General features: G+C 32.5%; 3 protein-coding genes across 8 annotated transcripts; all 3 read right to left on the reverse strand.

Moving 5' to 3' along the window:
* Positions 1–4,287: 4,287 nt before the first annotated feature.
* LOC135832103 (TBC1 domain family member whacked-like) lies at positions 4,288–8,299 on the reverse strand. 3 transcript variants are annotated; one of them, XM_065345108.1, is made up of 9 exons: positions 8,031–8,299; positions 7,560–7,724; positions 6,736–6,835; positions 6,382–6,596; positions 6,126–6,306; positions 5,979–6,053; positions 5,789–5,903; positions 5,552–5,715; positions 4,288–5,456 (listed from the first exon to the last, which is right to left on the reverse strand). In XM_065345108.1, exons 2-9 carry the CDS (start codon positions 7,694–7,696, stop codon positions 5,349–5,351), a joined length of 1,095 nt encoding a protein of 364 aa, XP_065201180.1. In that variant the 5' UTR covers positions 7,697–7,724; positions 8,031–8,299; the 3' UTR covers positions 4,288–5,348. The 3 variants fall into 3 exon arrangements, with proteins under 3 accessions (XP_065201180.1, XP_065201179.1, XP_065201181.1); XM_065345107.1 differs by having other exon boundaries at positions 8,019–8,299; XM_065345109.1 differs by lacking the exon at positions 8,031–8,299 and adding an exon at positions 7,848–7,901.
* A 648-nt stretch (positions 8,300–8,947) lies between these two features.
* On the reverse strand, positions 8,948–13,476 carry betaCOP (coatomer subunit beta). Its single transcript, XM_065345098.1, has 17 exons — positions 13,199–13,476; positions 12,811–13,040; positions 12,576–12,745; positions 12,309–12,516; positions 12,102–12,239; positions 11,836–12,028; positions 11,611–11,759; positions 11,387–11,527; positions 11,173–11,307; positions 10,922–11,070; positions 10,632–10,834; positions 10,342–10,511; positions 9,957–10,251; positions 9,726–9,887; positions 9,508–9,653; positions 9,183–9,425; positions 8,948–9,108 (listed from the first exon to the last, which is right to left on the reverse strand). The coding sequence occupies exons 1-17, from the start codon at positions 13,287–13,289 to the stop codon at positions 9,040–9,042; spliced, it is 2,892 nt and encodes a 963-aa protein (XP_065201170.1). The 5' UTR covers positions 13,290–13,476; the 3' UTR covers positions 8,948–9,039.
* Positions 13,477–13,619: 143 nt separating this feature from the next.
* LOC135832102 (GPN-loop GTPase 1) lies at positions 13,620–16,111 on the reverse strand. Of its 4 annotated transcripts, none has more exons than XM_065345104.1 (6): positions 15,963–16,111; positions 15,636–15,869; positions 15,192–15,556; positions 14,881–15,110; positions 14,574–14,809; positions 13,620–14,470 (listed from the first exon to the last, which is right to left on the reverse strand). In XM_065345104.1, exons 2-6 carry the CDS (start codon positions 15,847–15,849, stop codon positions 14,373–14,375), a joined length of 1,143 nt encoding a protein of 380 aa, XP_065201176.1. In that variant the 5' UTR covers positions 15,850–15,869; positions 15,963–16,111; the 3' UTR covers positions 13,620–14,372. The 4 variants fall into 4 exon arrangements, with proteins under 4 accessions (XP_065201176.1, XP_065201178.1, XP_065201177.1 ...); XM_065345106.1 differs by having other exon boundaries at positions 15,636–15,839; positions 15,937–16,082; XM_065345105.1 differs by having other exon boundaries at positions 15,937–16,079.
* Positions 16,112–18,567: the final 2,456 nt, after the last annotated feature.

Consider the following 18,567-nt stretch of genomic DNA (forward strand, 5'->3'; position numbering starts at 1 on the left):
ATAAAATCCTCACAACGTTTAAATACCTAGCAATCTGAATGGAAGTAATGAGCGGGATAGTGAATGAATAGTGATTGTGTGATGAAACTTATAGAATATAGAATACGTCGACCGTGACCGTATATAATACTTACTTATTCAATTTTCAATTGATGTATCATTTCCGTTGGGATTAGTGTTGGCCTGAGAATATTCTCAATGCGCATAATCTGAGAATATTCGCGAATATTCGCGAATATTCTCGAATGCTTGGAGAATATTCTCTCAAAAAAATAAAAATCACGACTTTTTTCAAAAAATTTGAAGATTTTTCTAGAATTTTCCACAATTTACAAGTTTTACCATCACTTTTATTTAAAAATTTCTAATTTTCCTTGATAATTTGAAACTTTTTCATGGAAAGTTTCCTATTATCTCTAAACTAAGCAATAATGTTCTATTTTTTGAAAAGAATCTGCGGAATATGCGCAAGAAAATGCGCATATTCTTGCGCATGCGCAAGCAAAAAAAGAATATTCGCGAATTTGCCCAACACTAGTTGGGATGGATTTAAGTAGAACGCCCCCCAGGGGAAAGTAGGTTTCAACTTCATCATTCTCACGAAGTTCTCAAAATTATCAAGAGAAAATGGTACACTGAGCTGAGCCTGAGGTGATTTATGTTTTTGAAGACTGAAGAGCCAGAGCCGTAGGGCAGCCATGTTAGTTAAACCAGCATCCAGCAGCCGGTATGTTTCTAATGTAATGAACTAAACTACATATTGCTCGCTCTAAAAGTTGAATATTTCTGAAATTTGTAATCACAACAGAGGCAAAAACCGACAAAACTGTGAGCCCAAGTATTCGAAAGGGGGAAATTCCGGAAATTTAAAATTAAAAAAAAAAAATTCAAAATGTGCGAATCATGGCAAGGCGGCTAAGGGAGGAAGAAACCTACCGCAAGGCAAAACTCAAAAGCCAATCAACACTTTTCTTCCTACTGATTAGAGCAGCTACAAAAACCAAGTATGCGCAGCGGCCATGTTTACCCCTGTATTACCATCTATATACGCACGATCTATGCTTGAAACTACGTACTTACGTATAAATCAAGGTTTATGTCGTTCATCATTATTATTACATTTATCGTGTGGGATTGGTGTTAAATTTTAAAGTTCAAATTTTAAAATAATTTCCTTAAAAAATTTCAACCAATAGGTAGGTAGGTATTGGAAATTTAAATGGCAAAGTAAGAAAGTAATTGGGGAAAATGAAATGCAAAAATTTTTCAAAGGGTATTCCCGGCTGAAATAGGCAAATAAAATGCCTCTCTCCTAGTATTCTTAAAATTTTGATGAAAACATTGTTGGGTACCTTTTTAAAAAAATGTTGGACCAAAAAATTTTCCCTCGCGCGCACCTTCCTTTGACCACAATTGGAAAAACGCTTTTCTCGCAAAAAAATCATACTTCATCCAATTTTAAACAAAAATTTTTTAATTCACCCAAAATGTATGGAGGAGACATATAGTCTAGCCGCATGAATTTTTTTATGATTCTTTGCCCCCCCCGCCCCCAGGGAGGAGATATTGACAAAATAATTTGAAACAGCCATATCTCCAAAGTCCGAACTGAATTCAAGCCATCAAGCGAAAGAAATTTCTTTTCGTTCAAAAATAAACCTGCATGAGTACCTAAATATTATTAGAAATTTTATTCAAATTTTTCATCCAGGTAAGTCATCTTCAAAAACTCAAAAAACGTAAGGGGGTTGCCCAAAAATTGAGTTTTTAGTGAATAATGCTACAGCTACATTGTAACACGATTTACGCCTTTTTTTGGTCATTATTTTTCCAACTTCGAAAAATCAAAAAAAATCCTAAATTTTCAGCGATTTTCCTGGATTTTTTGAAATTTAATCGCTCAGTAGTGACGAGTAGAATCTTATAAACAACGCCTTGGATTTTGACTGCATATAGATCGACGCATAAAATGCAGAATCTCATACTACGAATATCTTTTGGAACTAGAGGTTATGTAAAATTCAAAGAGGAAACCCCAATTTAACCGACTTTTTTAAAATTGAAAATAACCGCCTCTTCGAAGGCCCATGTATCCCCTCTCAGAGCACCTCTGATGTGAAAATTTTTCTGAGTGACTTTCAACACAAAATCGAGGTTGAGATCCACTCGAATTGAGATATCAACAACACTAAGCTTGCATATCTTTCATCTTAAGCTTGTATGAATTTTTACTCGTATTTTGATTGAACCAAGACCCGAAAAAGGGGAATTGAATGCGGCTCGGACTCGCGAAATTTTTAACCCCTCTAAAAACCCTCTAAATAAGAAAATTTTTGTGAAAATAATTTCACATACGCACCTGGCACCTACCTAGTGACTAAAGGCCGAATTCGTAGACGTTACTTAAGGGACACTTGGCTAAGTGGTGAATTTTGATTCATTTTTTCTCACAAACGAATAAACATTTTATATTTTTAATATGATAAATCAATACTTCGGAGTCCAATCTCTCAATTTATTAAAAAACAAAATTTCAAAAATCAATCACGCCTGGAAAAATTGCTTCAAAATTCACCACTTAATAGGCACTTAGCCGAGTGATCCCATAAGTAACGTCTATGAATACGGCCCTAAATATTTCCCATGAAATTTTCAAAATTTTTGAACCATCTCCTCCACGGACACAGAGAACAAGAATTTTGAATTTTAAGCACGTATGGGTAGTTGGGTACATTTCTCGAATTGGGGTGAGGGGGTCGACTTGAAATTTTTTGGGATGGTTTTACATCAAAACCAACATTTTGGGCGAGTTTCATCAAAATAGGAGAAAGTACCTACATATTGTGGTCAAGGAGGATGGGGTGACTGGTGAGAGAAAATTACTTGGTACAACATTTTTTTTAAAGGTCGGTACCAACAATTTTTCATCAAAATTTCAAAAATACGGGGAGTGAGCATTTTATTTACCTAGGCTATATTAGCCGGGAATACCATTTAGTAAATTTTTGCATTTCCCCAATTGGCCCAATTATTACTTTCTCACTTTGCCATTTAAATTTCAAGTACCTACCTACCTACCTACCTACCCAAGTATTACTTTACTATTAGTTGAAATTAAGGGCCGAATTCATAGACGTTACTTAAGAGACACTTGGCTAAGTAGTGAATTTTGATTCATTTTTTCTCAAGAACGAATCAACATTTTATATTTTTAAAATAATAAATCAACACTTCGGAGTCCAATCTTTCAATTTATCAAAAAACAAAATTTCAAAAATTCAATCACGCCTGGGAAAAATGCTTCAAGATTCACCACTTAGCCAAGTGATCCCCAAGTAAAGTCTATGAATACGGCCCTTAATTTTTAAAGGAAAATAAATTAAAATTTAACATCAATCTCACACGAAAAATGTAACAATATAATACAACGACCGTGACATAAACGCGAGCGATGTAGTTTCAAGCATAGATCTTGTACATATATAGATGGTAATTCAGGGGTAAACATGGCCGCTGCGCATACTCCCTTTTTGTAGCTGCTTTATACTGATAAGTTATCTCAAAAAAGTATCAAAAAAGAAACTAAACAAAGGTCATCTATTTTTCAAAAAATTCAGTTTTTCAATCTCCATTTCAAGTTTGAAATTGTAAGAATTTAGAAGGATTATTGATTGAAATGGCTGGAATTGGAAGCTTCCTGTATAATTCGGTCTTCAAGAGATCATCTACTTTATTATTAACTGCAGTTATCGGCGGTGTGGCTCTGGAGAGAGGCCTCGACATCATTGCTGAGGAAATGTTCCATAACCTTAATAAAGGAGTAAGTGATATGTTTTTATAAAGTTGACAAAATTCATATTAGTATTTCAGTTTGTACTACATATCGTATTTACCAATGTTTCAGTTATTATGGGACGATATTAGACACAAATATGTCAAGTGATTTGCGAGCTCGGCGTGTTTTGTTTAAGTACCTAATAGTTTTTAACCATTAGTACCTGCAGAGAAATGTATATTTCGTACTGTTTGAGAAAATGTATTGTTTTTTTTCTGAGATAATTGTGTAGAAAAAACTGCATGTATTTCATCTGTTGAAATGTAAATGTAATATAATTATTGAATACATCCGCCTGCTCAGATTCTGTTCTTGTGTATTCAATTTGTGGCTGCTCTGCAGGTAGTTGAATATAGAAAATGGATTTTGCGTCTGAAAATTCGAGGATACCGTGATGAAGTTGATCATTTTATAAGAAGAATGCTTCATAACTTTCCTAATTCAAACACGGGTTTTTCATCAAATATTTATTACCAAAACTCAAATGAACGAACAAAGTTACACAAAGTACATCACCATCATTAAAGTGTACAATTTATAATTCATTATTAATCATAATTCAAATTATCAAAAAGTCGTTGTATAATCCGTACCACTGACTGGAAAAATATTTATTATCATAATTATGGTCCCTAAGGAATATCAGTTTTATTGTTTCGCATCGAAAATGCCTTAAAAATTTCTCACAGAACTGATTTCATAAAAAAATAAGTAAGGGTCAAATAACAGATATCAAAGTAAAAAAAACTTACAGTAAACACGAAAAAAAAAAAAGATTTTCCAAATTAGTTTACAGTACAACGGGAATTAAAAAATTACCACAAGATTTACAAAGATATGTCTCCCCAAAAAAAGAAGGTTGAAGTGAGTATAACTTCGAATTGACTTATTTTTACATTAAGCGAGTTACAAAATAGTAGGTATAAAATTTAATGAAGTAGTATAAAATGCAGCTTAAGATATGTATATAAAAGGAATGCGCGAGCGTTGAAATGTACATTTAAATTAATATACTACACAATTCTTTTATTTTATTGGAATCACTTGATTTCAAGCTTTTGAAATGTAACATTTGAAAATTTATCGTACGAAAATCAATGATTAAACTTTTTTTTACAGCTTCCATACAAAGTACGAGCTAAGAACACAAGCAAATTGACGACTATAGATAAGCGAACACATACATACATTGCAAATACAAATCAGAAAGTATTGAGCGAATACAACTTCAGTTCATCAATAGCACGTCCACAGAAATGAAAAATATTTGAGTAATTTCAATAATTTAAAGATACTGGTAATCAAAACAATACTTTTGCGTTAGCATAAGAAAATAAAGCAAAAAAAAGAAAGAAAAAGGACTAGAACAAAAATCATACAGCAATCTTGATAATGTGAAATCATTATTCATGACGCATGATTCACATTTTCATTTCACCTATAATTAAATACATACATTTTTTTAAACGAAATTTTAACCTGCAACTCATTTGAGGGTGCGTAGCACAACGAATCACTGTCTTGAATTATTTGCATTACTTTGGTTTGCTGCACGACGTTTCTGAACCTGACGTTCGTGTTCTTGTGCAAAATCATCTTCGGTTAGATTCATTTTAAAAATCTATAAAAAAAAAAAAAAGTAGACGATTTTACCCTCTTTTTGTTTAATATTACTACCATAAATCGCAGGTAATAATTAGGTGTTCGGTAACCAACTTGCTCAACAATGAAGTCTTCTTCTAATAAATGTAACGGCGGATTTCGTAACGCTTCCAAAGTTTCATACATGGTGGGATATTGCTTCTTCAAAGAAACGGATTTTTTACTTCGTAAACAAATTCTAATTAAAACCAAAGCTACTTTGAAAATAACTTTAACGCCTGTAAACATCCATTAATCAATCAATGATTATAATACAAAACAACTTTCAAGTATAAATCAGATTTTTATTACCTTCACAAAGGAACATATCCCAAACTCTTAATAACGTAGGCCATGGTAATGTGCGAGTATAAACGCAGAGAAACCACTCAGTCATGTACAAAATAGGTTCAATTTTTTGTTTTTTCTAAAAATCGAAGAAAATCAAAAGTAGACACGTTTTGTCCAATTGTACTTTTTCAACTGAAGAAAAAAATCTTACCAAATGTTTATAAATACTCGGATAAACTCTTTTGACAAATGCGAATAACATATCACCATCTATTTGCAGCGTTTCCTACAATATATGAACATAGAAATCACAAATAATATTCGTAGAATAAGAACATTATGCGAAGGAATTACTCACCATTCCCTGACTATAGTAGCCAGGTAAATATTTCCCACAAATCTTGACCAAGCACCAAAAAGCATCTTCCGCAGGCATGAACATCAACAGAAATGCCGCGATAGGAGCTTGGGCTTGACAATATCCAATTTTAGGGTCATAAATGGAATACGCTTTTAAAACATTGTACAGATCTTTTTGACTGAAAAAGAACCGCTCGTGTCACTCATCGCATCGATTAGAACAACCAGAATGAGAAAATTCGCAAAAGATTTACCCATGTCCTTCGCTGTTCATGAACATTTCGTGATATGGAAATTGGCGATGTAGATCTTTACGAATATCTTCGTTCCATCGAAAATTGCCTTCTTGCTCGCATAATGATTTATATAAATCGTTGTTTTTGTCCTTTTCTTTCTTGCCGCCGCAAATGTAAAGCCACGCTCGAGGCCGAATTGAAGGAGGTATTCCTTTACGACATCTCGCTCTGACCTAATAATGAAATTGAGTAATTGCATTGTATTATACGAAGGTGTTTATGTCCAAGTTCTTACAATAAAATAGACGAAAGATTACTGTCTACATAATGTTCATTACACAATATCAACTGCGTAAAACTTGATACACATACTTTGCTGTAATGTTTGGCCATATAGTCATCCCAGTCATCAATCATCTTTAGCCATTTACGTTCTCGTCTGAGTAAAACTTTCGGCGGAACAATTTGTTTTCTGCAAAAACATAAGGATGAACAACATGAACAGATCATGATTTCAACTAGTTACTTTACAGTAACAAATGTAAAATTTACATGCATATGTAAAAACTTGCTCGATTCTTGTCGTAAGTTTAGAAACAATAAAATTGTAATGATTTCAGTTTATAGGGTAATTAGATTTACACGACTAGGTATGCAAATTTCCAAATGCTAAAACGTCCAGTATAAGTTGAATTTGAAGCACTGTCAAAGTAGGTAATATACAAAGATGAACACACACTTTTGTCAATAATCACCACTGCGACACAGTGCAATAACACTAATGACCTTCCAATTAAACGCTTCAACATTTAGGGTCATAAAACTATTCATTAAATTTTATTATAAAGGTCAAATAAATAATTTATCCAGAGTCAACTTCATACACGAATGTCAATTTGGCAAAATTTGATTCTCGAGGAGCATATTATATGGGCCCATGATAACAAATCAATAAGTAATCATTTGGCTTCACAAATATTCAAAAACGAATAGTACTGCCTCCTCATATCAATTGAAAATTGTCACATTCCATGAACGAATTTTCGGATGAATAACGAAAACCTGAATTGCGACAAATTCTCGAAAGATTTTCAAAGTATAGGCCCATTTTCACTCAGCAACTTTGAGAGGAGAGTACCCAGAGTGGAAGGGTATTAAACCAGCACATGAGAATTTGTTCAGCAATAATTTCTTACGTGTCAGGTGTGTACTGGCTTCCTCCAAGAAATCCATAGCGGTCTGGCACTGTTGAAACAACTGAGCCGTTATTCCCTCCGATAGTGGAACTAACATTTGAGCAGTTGTCGTCATCATCTCCCATATCATTCATCATTGGATCGTCTTATTTTCAGTCATATGACCTGGAATTGAAAATATCATATTTTCGTTAGCAGTTGAACATTTCATCACAAAAATTCGTATCAGAAATGAACTATTGTAAGGCTATGTAGTAGGATTTCATAATATTTTTGTCATGCAAGTACCTACAACTCGCACTATCTCTTATCATAATGCGTGAAAAGTACACGAACAATTTTTTAAAACTCCTTCTTCTGAAAAGTAAAGCAAGAGTACCAAATCTAGTAATCTAAAATCAAAATTATTTAGCAAAAAAAAGAGCGAGAGTACATAAGAGTAAATAATTATGTACATACGTTTATAGTTACCTTTTCCATTTACATGAAACAAAAAATGATATCAAACGAAAACAAAAAACGAAGTATTTTGTTGAAGAATTTACATGAATAATTTAATTACTTTCCGAAGCTATTTCCTTTACAAAATTTCGAATGAAATCCTTATCTTTTCATCCAACAAGTGAAAAGAAAAACGATAAGAAAGAGTTGACAGGATGGAGTTGACGCATTTCAATTTTCAAAGTCCGTCCTCCGTTGCATTTTTGGGAAAGCGCCCCCTACACAGACACAGATGACAATTTACGCAATTTACTTACACCGGAATTTTTTGTTCAATACAAAATTTATTCGCTAGGAGCGCTGACATCGATATTCATTTTTTTTCACCTGCGCATTGCGGTTGCGAACTTGCAACTTTGCAATCGAAGCTTCGATTACATCTGTAAGATTTTTCCTCTTTTTTTTCATATTTTCATCAACATATGTACGATTTACATCAAATTCAAATCAAAACAACAAAATGATAAACCAAAATTGGATTGAAGTATGAACTTTTCATCGGATTGTGAAAGTGGAAATGGTCGGTCCTTATTTCAATGTTGTGTGAAAACGAAAAGTGAAATAATCTATCTAGTGTTGGTAATTTTATTGACACATGATTATTCACGTTTTCATCTAATTAATCATCAGATTACTCGATTACTGAGAAGTGAGAAGGTGATTCATCACAGTTTGAATTCTGTTAAGCATCAACACTTTCGACTTTGAGTACATCCAAGTTGAACAAACGTAAATATGTTTGATTTATAAAAATATACGATAGGTAATTGAGAATTAAAAACAATAAGCTCATTTTGATAGGCTAGCATTTGCATATTTCATTACTATAATTAACACTTCATCTGAAAAAGAACCAGCTAACAATACCTACATGAACGAGTAACAAATTCAATTCGTAAAGTATATTTCATAAAACAATTATATAACTTTTTTGAATGATAAATTATAGAATGTAACTTCAACTTGATCATTTCCAAAATTACGAGGAAATTTTCTGTTGTTTTTTTTGGGTAAGGTTAATTTTCTCTCCAAGGCTGAGAGCCATACCCTGTGACAGAATACACACAATTGAATGTAAAGTTCGACTTCTACAAGAAAAAATTATGAAAAGTGCACTCTTACCTGACTTTTGGCTCGAATTCTGATATGTCCAGTAACAGGACAATCGGATGCGTTCGTACATTTTTCAATACTCAAATTCGCAAGAGCATCTTCTCCAAAAATTGATCTCGCGTACATGTTAGCAGCCATGAATTCACACTGACCTGATAAAGCTTTTTCAGGTGTTAAACATTTCATGTTTGTGCTTTTGAGAAGTTGATGAAGATACTCGTGTAAATCTGTCAAATTGGTGTTTACGGATACCTAATACAGCATTACAATCAAGCACATGTTTTTCAATACTGAAATTTTCGTAACTCGTTATCAACACAACAGATATTCATACCTTATTTTCCCATTCAAATTCTGCCCACATTTGTCTGAATTCCGTATCTGTACATGAAGCAGGAACAATATAATCCATTATATCAATATGGATATCATTCAACACCACAACATTGCGATCGCTAGTCGCACCACTAATGTCGTACACTGGAAAATTATACCTCCAAGGTAAAGCAACACTTCAAGAATTAAATTTGAAAAATGACTACGTTTACGCACCAATGTTTCCAAAAATGATTCCATTTTCGGTAGAAGCTACTTTCACATTAGCTTTAATATTGCAGAAATCATGAGGAGCCAATACAACAGGTTGAGGCTTTTCAACCAATTTCAAATCCCCTAACGTAGCCAATTCTAACGTACAGTTTTGAAGGGTGTCACCTACAATAGTAAAAATCGTAAATAATTGTTGATTTTTCAGAAATTTAAAAAAAAATATCATAAACAAACCTGTTTGATTCACTATTAAAACATCCAATACAATATCGTATTGATTCACGTGTACGTATGCTTCAGCGTAAACGGGATCGGAAAAGCCAGTTAATTGAGTAACTTTATTCAATTTACTAGCAGATAAAATATTTTGCACGTCCGGTGCATTAATGGCGCTTCCAGCAACGGCCTGGCTCAAACTGAGTTCAAATACGTTTTCAGTAGTAGCGAATTCTGATCCACGAAGATTCGAAAGTTGCATAAATGTAACAGGATCGTCAACGTGTACTTTAACTCCAACTTTTTCCTTAGCCTACACATTAGAAAGAAAATGCGTTGTTGACAACCTTGAAGCCGAGCTTCAAAAATTGGCATTAAGAAAAGGGGATTATACAAAACATACTTTGCTAGAAACAGCTTCTTCGTCAGTTTTAGCAGCAAGCATTAGAGATAAAGCTGTACGACAATGTTTAGTGTACACTTCAACAATTTCGGGAGTTCTTTCCGCCAATACGTTCAAAATGAATAAAAGTCGATTCACATCATCATTTGATATTGGTTTTGAAGGCAAACCTGTGAAATTATGAAATTAATCATCATTACATCACTCATAATTATTTTAATTCAAGAAACATTATGGCCTTTAAATAAATTCATTAATGTTTGAATACTTCCAAGTCGAAAATAAATTACCTGATTTGCCCAAATGTAAAATAGATGTAATGATTAACATTGTCGTTGCGCAAAATTTATTCTGGCTCGTGACATCGTTTGAAAGGGATATATAACGCAAAGCTAATTTTGCCAAAGTAGTACCTATAGAAGCACCAATAAAGAAATCTCCATCCATCAAATATTGCCGCATTGGAGGACGGACTTCGCTTTTTTTGGTCGCACTACATTAAAAACAAAAAAATACATCTTACATTATAAAATCTTGAGCAATACCTGTATAAGAGAGCATTTTGTATCAAAATACGTACACATTAGTGCTGAATACCGATTGGGTGGCATATGTGCCATCTGAAGTCACCAAAGTAGATACAGAAGGACCGCTACTTTCGGAACTGTTCTTCTCTTCATCTGGTTTATCACCAGACGCTAAACGCATTTCATCTTCCACTAAAGGAATCTGAAAGCAAATAAGAAAAATGAAGGATAATGACACATTTTATTCCTATTGCAATGGTTCATGTTACGCAAACGAGAAATAAAATTAAACTGTTAAAATTACCGATCCCAAAGATTGTTTCAATAGATCGACAACAGCTAAGATATCCCGTATTGAATACGTATACTCTCCCAATATCCATAATGCAGCTCGATGAACCCGCATTGATTTAATAGTACGAAAAACACCCAATAGTTGCTGAAATACATAAAATTTTAAAATATCAATATCATAACTCCAAATAAAAGCAAACTTGAAATAAGAAAATTTGATTTACGCTGATAATCAGGGATCGCAAATTTTCGAACTTCTGAATGACTTCTCGAATGAAAACTAAAACATCAGTCGCGGCTAATTCATTAGAATCTGATAAAAACTCCACGAGCACTGGTATAACATTTTCTGCCACTCCTGGGAACTAATTTCGGATAAAATAGTTTAAAAGAAAATACAATATCTGAAAACATAGTTCACCAAACAAGAAATTATGATGTAGCAAACCTTAATCGAACAAGTATGTAAAGTTCGAACTAATAACTGTCGATATTTTCCTGTATCGTCGTGTTCCGCAGTGTTATGCGTTTTTGTAATTTCTTGCTTGAGAACAAAAACTAGTTCATCAATATTTCTAGACGACACCAATTCCATTGCTATTCAAGAAAAAAAAAGATTTCAAATGAAACCAATTGCTATAATTTTTTCAACTTATCAGATCAATATACGAACCCAAATTAAGAGTTTTTTTTCGAACTTCCAAATCAGGACTGGATAAAACGCATAAAATATCCATTACTAAATCTTGTAGCACTTTTTCATGGCTTGGGTGTTCTTTAAGCGCGATTAAGCGATCCAAGACAATCAATTTAACATTATTATCGCTTTCTTTTTCGATCAGTTTTATGTAACATGATGCAGCAGCCTACAATAGAATTTTTAGATGGATTAAAAATCCTCGTTTTGAAGAATAATGATAGTAGTAATATTGTACATACTTTGATAGCAGTAGGTGCACTGGATAATGTAACCAAGGTCCCAGCTGCTTCATAACGAACAGCTGGACTGCTAGAATTCAGTAAATTATATATACAACGAATAAACCGAGACCTTTCTGATGGATTAGCGTGGCACACCTATACAAAAATACATCAGATTGAAAAATGTGTAAAATTCGCGAATTTATGGAAAGCTTCTTTTCTTACTTTGTATATCAATTCCACAATAACCAGTTGTAATATGTCGCCAAAAGAAGAAACTTGATCCAAACACGACGCTAGATAAGATAGAGCCTTTTCTTGATCCGCGTGCAATAACATGAGAAACGCATTTCGTTTACAAGACATATCTTGTTCGGTTTCCAAAAAATTTGCGATCACTTCCGGAGCATCAGGCATCAAAAATTCAAAATTTCTGTAACGTTACTCTGGTTAATTTTTTCATCGTAAAAATTACGCTAAGACGAACTTTACCTGTAGATTGTAAAAATAGCGAGAACAGCATTTCGTCTGACATAGGAGTGTCGATGTTCCAAACATGCGCGGATAGCTGGCATTAAAGGTTCTAGTAACTCGGGTTCTTTCAATTTACATAAAAATCTGAGCGTTGATCCACGAATGAATTCATTGGGATGTTGTAAATCCTGCAGAATATTTCCAATAAAACATATGCAATGATCTAAGAATAATGTATCTGATAAAAACTTACTTTTCTATATGCATCGCAAACTAGAATCATCTCTTGCAATAGTTTACCATCTGGAGTAGTTTTTGGTACGATCTCCCAGAATATTAACAATAATTTTTTAATTAGATGGTTTTGCAGGGGCAAAACAAATCTTATTATAATCATCAGAAGGCCAGGCAACCGTTCTCCATTGGCAATCATTTGTATGACTTTCTTCAATGCTTCAATTTTTGTTTTTTCATCTCCTCTTTCTGTAACAAGATAAGCCAGACTATAATGCCAGTGAAACTTTACATAAGACACACCATACAAATTCAGAAGACCAAGTTTTATACGAAACATTTCAATATTCGTAGATTAACAAACATAAGTTCGAGTAAAATTCTGATACATAATCAATTAAATTTACCCAAGTCGCCTTTCAATTGCATTTCATTAGGAGTATCCGTATCAGATCGGAAATTGATGATGGTATAACACGGCTGTTCTATCAGAGCCATTGTGGAAACTTGAATATCAATTTTCTTGTGCAATGAAAATCAACTTGAATACACTACATAGTAATCATTAAAAACGTTTTTTTCTTTTTTAATTACAAAACGCCGCACAAACAAATTCAATTTATTTCACAAATTGAGGACTGTCGTGTTACAAATTGAATTTTCATTTCAATTTGTTTACGTAAGTCGTTTCACCACGTCGATTATAAAAATAAACTGGATAGAGGAAAATAGTAAAAGTGGTAAAAGCTTCCTGAAGAGCACGCTATTTATCGAGGATTTTTTGCATTTTTAATTTTTATATTATTTTAATGAAAGAATGAAACAAAAAAATTTTATAATTTTTTATTTTTTTCGACGAATTTTTTACAGATTTCCAGTTGCAGTGCAGCCTAATTGATTGATCCAAATTTTTCCAAAGGCGAATTTTATTTGCTTATAACAGTAGGTACACAATTGAACGAACTGAGAGTATTGACCTCGACCACAGGCTTCAGTTGTGAAATTCAAGTCAATTTTTTCTACTCTGCAGCAGAATTCAATGACTAAGGTAAAGTAATATATAACTTTAGACTAAGGAGTGAGGACTACTGTCCTGCTTTGGCTCTTCTGGCCTTCAGGGACAATAACTATTCGCGAAAACCAATTTAGTTCGCAAATCACTTTATCTCTATAGAATAGTACAATAGTAAATTGCAAAACGCTGCACAGAAAGAAATAGAACCACGAAACAAAATAACGTCATCTTTTTGAAAACAATTATGGAAACCTGAAAAAAGTAAAAAACATGTTCTCAGGCTTTTTGACCAAAGGTGTCAACTGTTAAGTTTTAAATCTAATGTATTGGAAAAACCAGTAAGTGAAGTATCCGAAAATAGAACTGTAAGATGAATAATTATTAATTTATTCCAATTTCACCTTTGTCACTCACTGACTTTAGTGACTTTTAATGAAGAATAGAAAATGGGAAATAAAAGCTTGAAAAAACATAGAATTACAAAATTGAACAAGTAGGCACAAAATATAAAAGTAAGAATACAGAATCCATAATATTATACATTATGATTATGAATGTTTTAGCAATCATTCATCTGACTGATTAGGCTCGTTTCTTTGAGTTTGTCTTTTCAAGATTTCTCGATTAATGTATTCTTTGAGGCCTTTCTCTTCTCCAGTCAGTTCTGAAATTTTCATAAAATCAAGTCAGTCAATCCTAATATCATACTTGTATTATTAATTTACAATTCTTCCGTTCGAATAGTGAAAAAAACATGCCGAACACACCTTGAATCGTATCAAATTTCGATACTTCTTCCCCTTCTTCGTCATCAGAACTCTCGTTAGCAGGATGTCTCAAATAAATGTCTGATATTTCGCTTCCTGATTCACCAGTAGTAACTAACGGAACAACATCACCAATTCCAGATTCTGATAAAACTTTTTTATCCTCTTCTTCTTTCTTCTTTTTCATTTCAATTTCCTTCTTCTTTTTAATTCGTTTCCATTCTTCTTTATAATCACTGTAGACATAATAAAAATTAAATATTCAGAAGGAAAGAATTGAATGATATGCACCAAACGAAAAACTAACTTCTCGTATTCAACCGCAGAATTTTCAATTTCTTCCAAGAACTGATCGATACCAGTACCTTCAATCGAAGAAACGCCAACATTTTTTAGATTGCAATAGAATTCATCCAACGCTAAACTCATGCTTCGTGTTAAATTGGAAATATAAGATGTTTCTGATTCTAAGGCATTTTGAAAAGCTTCGAAGTCATTAATCCACTCTACAGCATAGTTGTATTCTACAAGATCCGCCTGCAAACGAATAATTATGTATGCTGAAATTAATCATAAAGAAACCACGAAGATATTATTTTTCCCTACATTGTTACCTACTTTGTTTAAAACAACGATTAACGGCAATTTACTTCTATACAGAATTGAACACGCGTACAACATATTGGACATGAATGTTACAGGTGACATACTACGACACAAATCCAAGACGTAAATCATAATAGTTGGAAAGGAAGAAGCCAATGATTCAGTAATGATATTTCCCGAAGCGGACCACGTAAATACTTCTATTTGACCAGGCGTATCAAAAATTACATATCTATGCTTCTCTCTATTCTTTTCCAATAAAGCGATCAGTTGTGAAAATTTGGTAGCAAACAAATTCAACGAAGTAACTATCGCACCATTCGGTCCCAAACCGTACTGTTTCATGACTTCCTTATACTTGATTGTTTCTCGTATATCTATAAATCAATCAATCAATCATTAAACAAGCATTGTATGTACAGTCGAGTCTTTAGAACTGATAATACTCTTACTCACCAACGTTACAAGGATAAGGCACTTCCAAACATGCAGGATCTAAATTAACCACATATGGTGGTAAGGAAGAACTAGAGTACAACTTCTCTGTCAATTTCTTCACGAAAGTAGTTTTCCCAGAGCCGGCCATTCCGAGAATAATTAAACAGATAGGTCCAGACGGATTAACCGAATCTCCCACATTCTTGTTACTTGGTCCTGCTTCTGCTTCCATTTTGTGGTTTTTCACGGTTTCTATAACGAATTGGATTTTTATTCAACTTAATCAACCATTTAATTGAATAATGCAAGTTACGAACACGATTTTTCTGCAATTCACGTGCTTACTTAGCGTCTCGAATTTTGTTCTGTTATCATTTTCGATTTGTAATCAAAATATAGACAGTCTAGGGGAAGACGAAAATCTTCAACCGGAGAAAATTCAAATACCGTCCTCCAATGTGTCGCTCGCTTGAACTAATCCGACAGAGCGCGTCAGATCGAAATGGGTGCTAAGAAAACGTAAACATGCGAGTAAAACAGCCGTAGACGCATAGGATAAATGCGTTTTCTCCCATTTTTCATGAAAATGAAGTGGTTTGGAAAAATTTTTTTTGGACTTGAACTAAAGAAGATGAAATTTCCTATCGATTGGTATAAATTTTTTTCAATTTCACACGAAAATGGTGATTTTTAATATTCATTTTTATGGACAAATTTTTATGCATGTCAATTTTGAATTAAAATTACGCGAAATTTTCATCAACTACATCGTATTTTAATAAACTAAAATTTGCAGAATTTTATCCTCTTCAAAATGAGTTTTCATTCAAAACGCTAGCACTAACAGTTCGAAACTTATTGAAGCTCAAAGTCGTAAAAAATTGTTGCGCGCGGTAAAAATTCAACTTCAATTAAACTGCTATTTTTTTATAGCGCTTTGGATAGTAAACAAATTTTGAAGAGGATAAAATTCTGCACGTTTTGAGTTTGGCTTATTAAAATACCTATGTGTTTTCTGAAAAATGAAAATTAAATTTGAAAATTTCGCATAGGTAATTCTAATTCTAATTCAGAGTTGACAATTGTATATTTGTATAAAAATTTGTTCATAAAAAATAATATAATGTTAAAATTAAAAATCACAATTTTTGTACAAAATTGACTATTGAGAAAAAATGTGTATGTCAATAATCAATATTACCAATCAGGCAATCAATAGGAAATTTAATTTTTTTTAGTTCATGTCCAAACAAATGAGGGAAAAATGGGAAAGTGCATTTATCATACAATTCTATGGCTGTATTTATATTTCATATTCATACCTACCCTCTTGGATTTGGAACTTGAAAAATTTTTTTTACTCAAAAAAAAAAAAGAAAAGTCAGCAAAGCTCCAAAAAAATTTACATCTTGTCATTTACTATCGAATTGTACTTTTTTCCGCTGGAAAAAATGATTGATGATTCTCGGACAATTTCAATTCGAGATATTTTTCTCGACATTTTTTTATTGAGTTGATGAACTTTTCGATTTTTTTATTTTAAAAGTTTTTTAGGAGAATTTTTTCTTGAAATTTTATTTATTTTACATAAATATGAGCCATGAATGATGAAATTGAAATCGGAAAATTCAGAAAATTGAAACATCGGAGCTAGCATTCGGAGGTAAGTATTTTCATTAAATAAAAAAACTTACGTCCGAATGCTAGCTCCGATGTTTTTTTTACAATATTATAGAAATATAGGTAACAATAAATAAAATAAAAATATAGGTAATTTGTTTGATCAAATTATTATTTTTCAAATTTTCATTTCTGTTGTTAAGTAAATGAATTAAAAATTTAAATGAAAATGAAAAATGCAAAAACTATGAGAAATTGTTATTTTCATTTCAAGTATTAGGTATAGGTAGGTACATATTTAATCATATACTGAAATATCACTAGGAAAAAAGGTAAGAAATGAGAAACTGAATTTATTTATTTCTCTATTACGATGAAAAAAATCAAAAAAATATAAAATAATAATTTGATCGATCGTTTTACACTTATTATTATTTATTCTTACGAGCATATATTTCTATATTACTATATTGTAAAAATAATTACCTCTGATGTTTCAATTTTCCGATTTCATGGCTCATATTTATGTAAAAGGAATTTAAAAAACATTAAAAATCATTTATTTCAAAAAAAAATTGTCCTAAAAAATTTTTTAGCATAAAAAAATGAAAAAATTGATCGTGTGCAATGTGTGTTTCATATAAAACTCCCTATAATGTTGCCAGGGATGCGGAGCGGAACTGAACCGGAACGCTAAACCCCTAACTTTTGGGAGAATTTTGGCGGAGCGGAACGGAACCTGGAGCAACTTTCAAAAAATATGCAGGAGCGAAACCGGAACCGAACCGGAATAAAAATTTGGGTTTTTAAAGCTCCGACCTAACAAAATTTTTTGACCTTTAATGAACGATTTTCAAGATTATAGTGTGAACAAAAGGTGTTTTTGCTGAAATTTTACCTCAATAAACTAGAAAATTGTAAAAAGACATGGTAAATGACATGAAAAAGACCATTTATACAATGTACTTTTGGAACAAAGCTGCAATTTTCAGCGATCAAAATCAGTGTTGGCCATAACGATATTTTTTTTTGTTCCGTTATTTCGTTACGTTACAAAATTTATATTTTTTTAGTTACGTTTTTCGTTATGGTATTTTGTAACGAAAAAATTGCTGTAACGGTATTTTTCGTTACACCTGTATTTACATTTTTTCGTTACGTTATTTTCGTTATTTCCGTTACAATTTTTTCGTTACAGAAGTGTTTTTTCAACGTATATTTTGATGTAAAATGCATTTGTGGCGGAAAAAATGTGACAAAAATAACGAAAATAACGTTACAAGAAGGTTCAAATACCAGTGTAACGAAAAATATAGCGTTACAGCACTCA

Source organism: Planococcus citri, chromosome 1, assembly GCF_950023065.1.
Source record: "Planococcus citri chromosome 1, ihPlaCitr1.1, whole genome shotgun sequence".
NCBI lineage: Eukaryota > Metazoa > Arthropoda > Insecta > Hemiptera > Pseudococcidae > Planococcus > Planococcus citri.